The 8,565-nt window shown below is 35.7% G+C and overlaps 1 protein-coding gene across 1 annotated transcript in view; it reads left to right on the top strand.

The window, feature by feature from the left end:
* The first annotated feature begins 2,187 nt into the window (after positions 1-2,187).
* The window catches only part of LOC104464281 (glutamate receptor ionotropic, kainate 2-like), a 23,362-nt gene continuing 16,984 nt past the window's right edge, over positions 2,188-8,565 (top strand). Inside the window, exons 1-2 of the mRNA XM_010076939.1 lie at positions 2,188-2,235; positions 3,133-3,246. Of these exons, the coding sequence (XP_010075241.1) occupies positions 2,188-2,235; positions 3,133-3,246 (162 nt within the window). The remainder of the gene's footprint in view (positions 2,236-3,132; positions 3,247-8,565) is intronic.

Below are 8,565 nucleotides of genomic sequence, written 5' to 3' on the forward strand. Positions count from 1 at the left end.
ACATGGGTAATTTTCTAAAAGATACAGAATTCTGAGAAAATAACTCTACAATCAGAGTTTAAGAACATATTTCCTAGTTTTTCCTCTTTATCTGCCTTTTAGTAATGACTCTCTCAGTAGTAATAATCTCCAACAAAAGGAAAAGGATGAATTTGCTTTTAATTTGCTATTAGTAAGATGTCTGTTAGTATCACAAACATGTATTTTTCATAAGGATTACAGGTTTAGGACTTGTTCCATACAGTTGTATAATGAAGTTTTATTGAGTTGCCACCATTGTCTTAGATCAGATGATGCAACTTAGTTAAGAGACTGCAATTACTTGAGGATATTCTTCTGGAAACATTTTTATAAAACAATACAAAACAAAAACAAACACAGAAACAAAAAACCCAGCTAAAAATAGAGAATTGTGGTTTATCATAGCAACAATAAAAGAATGGAAACTTCTGTCCAAACTTTCTGCAGGGCTGCAGTAACCTGTTACCTAATAATTAAATACATGGAAGTAAAATTAACCTCATTTAGAAAAATACTGCGATATTTTGTCAGAACAGAAATTTATTTTTAAAGTAATGCTGCTGATAGTTCTTATAGGTATAGATAGATGCAGCTAGATAAACCCAAAATTCTAGTAGCTGATTCATTTGCTTGTGGCTGTGGATATGTTAAAAAGTAAGGGTGTAAGTATTTTAACTACTAGTGTTTTACCTTTTGTCAAGATAAATTTGAATTATGAACTTGAATAAAGTATATGATTTAATGAATTTAGGATTTGCAATTTATCAAATAAGATTATGGTGTTCCCTTAGAAATTTTAGTGCTACTTGTATACCTGAAGTTGAATCTCATAGAGGAGATTAGTCCAGCTTCAATTATGTGCAGAAACAGCAGGGACAGGCTCAAGTTTCCAGTCTATGTCATTCCTTATTATTCTGTTCTAGTTTGGTCTTTCTTTAAAGTAAAGGAAATACTACAATTGCTATAGTTAACAGAATATTATAACTAAAAGTTCTCAGTCCTTTTACAATTTCTTAATTGTGGACAAACTGCAAGGCTGAACATCTTGGGTTTCCTGAAAACCTTTCAAATCACCAAATGAAACGGTATTAAAAGAGTAAATGAAGAAAAGCTTTTTGGTAGTAAGATTCAATACTTTGAAATGGTATGTTAGAAATTATTTTCCAATTGTATTTGAGACACATATGTTCGTTCCCCTTACAATTATGATTCTTTTGTCAGCTTATGGGTTATGAATGGCCAAAATTCAGGAATCACAGCTATTTAAAGTAGTGACTTCTTGGAACCGAGTGTTGTGCAAAGAAGAAAGGTAAAATTTGAGCAGCTGAACATGACCCAGCAACGTGCACTTGCAGCCCAGAAAGCCAGCCATATCCTGGGCTGCATCCAAAGAATTGTGACCAGCAGGTCAAGGGAGTTGATTCTCCCCCTCTTCTCTGCCATCATGAGACCCCACCTGGAGTACTGCATGCAGCCCTGGAGTCCTCAGCACAGGAAGGACGTGGACCTGTTGGAGTGAGTCCAGAGGAGGGCCACAAAGATGATCACAGGGCTGGAGTGCCTCCCATACAAGGACAGGCTGAGAGAGTTGGGGGTGTTAGCCTGGAGAAGAGAAGGCTCCAGGAACACCTTATAGCGGCCTTCCAGTACCTGAAGGGGGCCTACAGGAGAGATGGGGAGGGACTCCTCGTCAGGGAGTGTAGTGATAGGACGAGGGGTAACAGTTTTAAGCTGAAAGAGGGTAGATTTAGATCAGATATTAGGAAGAAATTTTTTACTGTGAGGGTGGTGACGCGCTGGAACAAGTTGCCCAGGGAATCTGTGGATGCCCCATCCCTGGAGGCGTTCAAGGCCAGGCTGGATGAGGCTTTGAGCAACCTGGTCTAGTGGGAGGTGTCCCTGCCCATGGCAGGGGGGTTGGAACTCAGTGATCTTTAAGGTTCCTTCCAACCCAAACCATTCTACAATTCTATGAAAATATTGATTTCTGTGGAACAGAAAATCATAGAAAAAGAGAACGTTTTTTTTTTTTTTTTCTCTGTTACAGCTTCCACTAATTCATGCTCTGCTGTACTCTCCGTTTCAGAAATGAAACTTTTTGTTTTACCCATAACGAATTACATCCTGAACTTAGCAGCCATACTGCAACAAATCACTTAAAAGTGTATGAAGATCTTCTCAGGAATCAGTTTGAAAGATGAAAAAAAAAAAAAAGTGTGTTTTTAATTACTGTCTAGATTTAGTTCTAAAATTTTATTACCTTACATATTACCTTACAACATAGGTATTACTCAGTATTTGAAATTATATTTAAAATCCTTTCTAAAAGCAGACAAGAAATGTGTTTGGGGTTTTTTTTTAGACAGTAAAGTAATACAAACATTCTGATATCCAAAAATGGATAGTTGTACTTACTGCTTTACCACTTTAGTTGTATGGTGTTGACATTGCAGATAAATGATGTAATCATAAGCCCAATTGCTTATTACTTAGTATGTGAGACTGTCCTTGAGATGAACCTTAAAACAACCCTGGACCGCCTTACTTAGATAAAAGTCCTATTGACTTTACTGGAATAAGTATTTCAAGGTATAAAATGTCTAAAGAGCCACGTGCTGAACATTTATCTGTAAATCAATTAAGTTATTACACTTAACCTGCTTTCAGTCTTCTCCATTATATTCTTCCCAAAACATCTTTTTTCTGTGCTGTTCTCTATGATCACAGAAAATGGTAAATCCTGTAGAGACAATGCTCTTTGCTCTGCAAATGAATTTCCACCAAACTATTGAGTTATCTTCAGTTGTGGTTCATCTTGAAGAATGAAAGTTGAACGGAAAATTAAGTATTCAGAGTAGCTTTAGACATTTTTCCACTTAATGTCACACTTCACAGAACACACTTCGAGGTATTGTGAATCATGTTTTAAACAAGCAGGCTTTAAATATACTGACAGAGAATAATAGAAGAGGGTTTAATAATATTAACAATCTTCTTACTTTTCCAGTAGCACACTGTTTTTCCTTACAGTGTTTTTTTCTAGATTGCAAAATGTAACAAATGGACAATTCTGTGATTCTGTAATTTACACAGTAATTTACTGTTTTATAGGTTGGAACTTGGGATCCATTGAGTGGCCTTAACATGACAGAGAATCAGAAAGGAAAACCGGCAAACATCACAGATTCCCTGTCCAATCGCTCTTTAATCGTTACCACCATCTTGGTAAGTAATTGTATTTGCATTTCCAGAAATACAGTTGTACAGGAAGGCTAATAGAATATGCTATACTAATTACAACAGTAATGAAGAGTCTGTAGTATACATTACAGTTACTTAGAAATTACCGTATCATGAATGAACTCCAATTGTTAAGCTAGTCATGGATATTTACTCTCCTCTAAATTGTAAGTAAATTATCACAATTTTAGAGTTACCTCAGCTGATTAGTAGTTTCAGTTTCCTTATTATTGACCAAAATGTTTGGATCCTTCACGAAGCTGTTAATTTCAGCACCGTATTAGAGGACAAAAGGTGTTTGTTTAAAAAAGTGGTTTGGCTATTAGCCTGATGATTTTAGCCAGCAATATTTCCTGCTTTCATTTGCTAATCTAATACCATGATATAACCTCTAAGGAAAGTACAAAGTATTTAACATTTCTTTTCATCATTATTATTTGGTTATTAAGTTTAAATTTTTAATCACACAGAAATTTAATTGTCATTTGAACTATATTGGAAGTAACATCTTTTTCGTTGCCACTGTTGACAAATTCACAGTGATGAATGAAGCATTTTTTATTTATAATTACATATATTTAGTTATGTAAAAAAAAAATGTTTACTAATTTCCACACCATAGTTTTGAAGTAGTAATTTTAATTTTGACACAAATGAGAAACTTTACAGAAGTGTGTCTGCTGTTTTTTTCTGCTGCCACCATTATAGTGAATTTGCAGATATCAAAAAATAATTCACTTCTCAAGTTTTATTTTTTAATAAGAAGCTTTTATCTACCAACATACATTTTGACATTTCAAACTAGAATTAATTTTCCTAGTTGAATAGATACAAATGCCAGTGTGCTTCTAACCTTTTGTGTAACATAAGACATACTGTTTCATCCACTGGGTAACTTTTTGTTTACTTATAAGGTCTATTTTAATATTTACAAGTTATAGAAAATCTTCCGAAATTCTTTGTTTCATTTATTACACAAATTGAAAATCCATCCCTGACATATGGATGGAACATGGCTGACTCACTTTCAGACATAGGTTGTTGTTATGCTGTCTTGGGTTTGTGCGGCAAGGTTTTGGTAGTGGGGGGAGGTACAGGTGTGGGTTCTGTGGGAAGCTGCTAGAAGGTTCCCCTTTGTCTGATAGAGGTGAACAATGCCAGACGGTTTGAAGAGGTACCTGGCGCTGGCCAAGGCTGAGCCCATCAGCGACAGTAGGAGCACCTCTGTGATAACATATTTAAGAAGGGGAGCTGGGAAAACCTGCTCAATGGCAACTGCAGAGGGAAAGAAGAATGAGAATATGTGAGAGAAACAACTGTGCAGAAACCAAAATTAAAGAAGGAGGGGGAGGAGGTGCTCCAGGCTCTGGAGCAGAGGTTACCCTGCAGCCCGTGGTGCAGCCCATGGTGAGGCAGCTGTGCCCCTGCAACCATGGAGGGTAACGGGGGAGCAGAGATACACCTGCAGCCCGGGGAAGACCCCATGCCAGAGCAGGTGGGTGCCCAAAGGAGGCTGTGACCCCGTGGGAGACCCACACTGGAGCAGTCTGTGCCTGAAGGACTGCACCCCATCGAAGGGACCCACACTGGAGCAGTTCATGAAGAACTGCAGCCCGTGGGAAGGACTCACGTTGGAGAAGTTCATGGAGGACTGTCTCCTGTGGGAGGGACCCCGTGCTGGAGCAGGGCAAGAGTGTGAGGAGACCTCCGCCTAAGGAGGAAGGTGCAGCAGGTACAACGGTGTGATGAACTGACTGCAACCCCCATTCCCTGCCCTGCTGCGTTGCTTAGAGGAAGGAGGTAGAGAAGTCAGGAGTAAAATTAAGCCTGGGGAGAAGGGAGGGGCGGGGAGAAGGTTTTTTTAGTATTTGGTTTTATTTCTCATTATTCTGCTCTGATTTGTTTGGTAATAAATTAAGCTAACTTCCCCAAGTTGAATCTGTTTTGCCTGTGACAGTAATTGGTGAGTGATCTCTCTCTGTCCTTATCTCGACCAATGAGACTTTTGATGTATTTTCTCTACCCTGTTCAGCTGAGGAGAGGGAGTGATGGAGTGGCTTGGGTGGTCACCTGGCATCCAGCCAGGGTCAGCCCACCACATGTGCTAAAACCAACACAGTTTTACCACAACTGCTTTTTGTACTGTTAATTACAGTTTATAAACATATAATCTCTTGGTTTCTCTTTTATAAAATGTAAACTAACCTCTTATAGTCTCTTAAAGTAAAAGCATGTTTTCTAGAGTTATTAGTCTGTCTTTTTTCTTCCCACTGCCCTTCACAAATTTTCAGATTTTGTGTGTATAAGAACTACTGCATTATCAAGTAACATTTCTTAGTAATTCCAGTTGATGCCCCTATATTCCCATTATTTGATATCTGATATCCTGCCTAGGATTTTTCTTGAAAGATTCAACTCATACATAGCTACATTTCACATTTTTCCTAATTGCTTTCTAGAATTGCTGCTTTCTGGAATATAGTCCTATCTTTATTCGTGACCTGTTCCCTTTGTTACTCCATACTCAACCAGCCTTTGTATCATCTGCACAGTTCATTAGAAATCATTGTATACTTGATTCCAGATCAGTGACAACAGTACTGGGACAAGGATCAATCCCTGCAAGAATGCATAAGAAATACTCAATAACTTAGGGTGTTTCAAGTTTATTTATATTTTAACATCTATCTATTGATAAGGTTTGAGTTCATATACTTTATGTACTACACAGATTTTGTATAGTGTTACTTACAATTCCATGATTTCATTTGAAGTAATAACCTCAAGAAATATAAGCTTCACAATTGTTAATAGCAGTGCTATCAATGAGCATTGATTTTGGACTGGTAAAGTGCACAGAAGTAGATTTCTGAGATCTATGATAGCAGTTGCTTTCTGTAATCAAGGGTAATCTTTCTTTGAAGTGATAACTTTTGTTTAGTGGTGTTTTATAAGCATTTGTGCTCTTTGTACATATCTAGATAAAATAATAAAAGAAATATGAGGACTTTAAACTGGTGTTATGAGTTGCTCTCTTGTAACTGCCTTTTATATTTTTCAGTGAAAGTTTTCGTTATTGCAATAGCTTTTCAGCTATGAAGACATTATAAGAGTGATACCCAGAATAATGAAATGAATTAAAAATTGTTCTGATCCAGAAAGCACCTGTACTAGCTTACTTTGGTAGCTCTGTCTTTCTGTGCCTAAGAAACACATTTCTGTTGGACAGAAAGCATATTAATGAGTATTCATTTTTGTAGTAATGCAAAGGAACAATATAAAATACTACAGCTCCTAGAAACATATTTTCTTCTTCATCACCTTCCTTTTCTCTCCTTTTTTTCAGTATGGAAAATACTGCTTTAAAAAAAGGCAGTTCTCTCATTTAAGCTGTCCACATGATTTCTCTATGCTGTGTTTTCACTTTAATAATTCTCTATAATAGTCTATAGCACACTGCCAGCTATGGAGTCTTGATCAGTTTTCTCTGTAGTTTGCTTTAATGCTCACTTTTCTTTTAAAGATACCAGTCTTTCTTTTCATTTTTAAGTCTGTCTTCTGAAATTCTGAACGATATCTTTTTCCTCCTTTATGTTGTAATCATTGAGATCTTTACCACTGTGAGTATAACCTGCTTTTTCAGTGGTGGTTGAGTCTCCTAAATATAAAAATATATTGATAGGCAAAATAGTAGTAGATAAACTACAATTCATAAATTCATCTACTGCAAGTAAAGAAACAACTATGGGATCTTTTTTTGTTCTGAATTGTGCATAATACATGCTATAGGTAACCATTGTAAAAATTATTCCTTGGTTTATGAGCAATCCAGTAGCTCTATTATGAAAAAGGGTCAGGGTTTCCAGGACTTTGTCACGTCTTAGAAGTCTACTGGCATGTAGTTTTGGTGCAGAAGATTGTCTGTTTTCTAAGTTCTGGGTCCATAGCAGCCCAAAGCACCAGCTATACATGTCTAATGGAGTGATGGTCAGCTTTTTCTTTTGGGGGCGAGGGGAACATTTAAAAAAATAATAATAATAATACAAAAATCTTGTTTGTATCTTTTTGTTATGGTTTGACCCTGCTGGCAACAAATACCAGGCAACCCCTCACTCACCCTCCACCTATAAACATCAGTATGTTATCTACCCTCTTCTCAGCACAAACCAAAAACATAGCCTCTTACTAGTTACTATGAAGAAGGTTAACTCTGTCTCAGCCAAAACCAGGACACTTTTATAAGCGTAGCTTTGGATAACTTAATTTTTTTTGACAATACTTCTTTATTTTATTTTAATGCTTTGGAACTTCAGAATTTCTTCTAGAATTAAAATTCTGCATTCTGGATAATCTATGTTCTAAACAAACAACAAAAACCCTTTCAAGTTCTTAATAAGGTTTTCTTATAATTTGATTCTTCTAAATTGATTTTGTTATGCCAGCTAACGAAACTCTGATTTTTTTTTTCCCTTTAGTTTTTAGATATAAATGTCTACATATTTTTGCTCCTGTACATATTCTACCTTTACTTTGGAACCTTTTTAACTTTGGAATGAAGGAACTCCTTTCCTTTCCCCTATAGCTTTTATGTGCGTTTCTGTATCTGCTTACATCAAAGCTCAGAAAAATTCACAGTTGTCAAGTTTAATTTTCTCAAGGAATGTGTGAAAGTTATGAAAGGTGTGTGATAATCTCAAATTCAGAAGTTTTGGGGTTACTTTACTTTTGAAATGTGAAATTACTTTTTTTTACTATACTTCTCTGGAAAAATATCTTTCATTATTTTAGAAGAACGAATATTTATAATGGATTTTCAAAACAATCTTATTTAGTTCAAAATGCAATATCACCATACTGTATTTTATTTATAAATGCTGCTTTCTCAAATAAATAGAAATCTGATGCCATGTAAATACCATCTTGTATTCAAAATAAAGATATAAAATCAAGCAAAGGCCAAGGTTTTAGCATTTTTGTTTGTTTTTTTGTTTTTTTTTTTTAGGTATGTCATTTTTTCATTTCAGGGCTCTCTCTCTCTTTTGGACCCAAAGGGTATTTAAAGCATGAGGTTTTAACGGCAAAATTTTAAATTAATATATATAAAAAGAATAACTTTACCATTTATCTTTATAAATATTGGTCACTTATCTCTTGTACACAAAATTACAGATTTGTAACATTTTTCATTTTCATTTTTATGGTATGTTTTGGGGAAAGATACCTGATGTGGGCATTTTCTCATAATTACTGTTGTATCATTATAGAATGATTCAAGCAATATCTATTTTTTGAGATATTAATAAT

Source organism: Pterocles gutturalis, unplaced genomic scaffold (genome assembly GCF_000699245.1).
Source record: "Pterocles gutturalis isolate BGI_N339 unplaced genomic scaffold, ASM69924v1 scaffold10718, whole genome shotgun sequence".
In the NCBI taxonomy this organism is placed as follows: Eukaryota; Metazoa; Chordata; class Aves; order Pterocliformes; family Pteroclidae; genus Pterocles; species Pterocles gutturalis.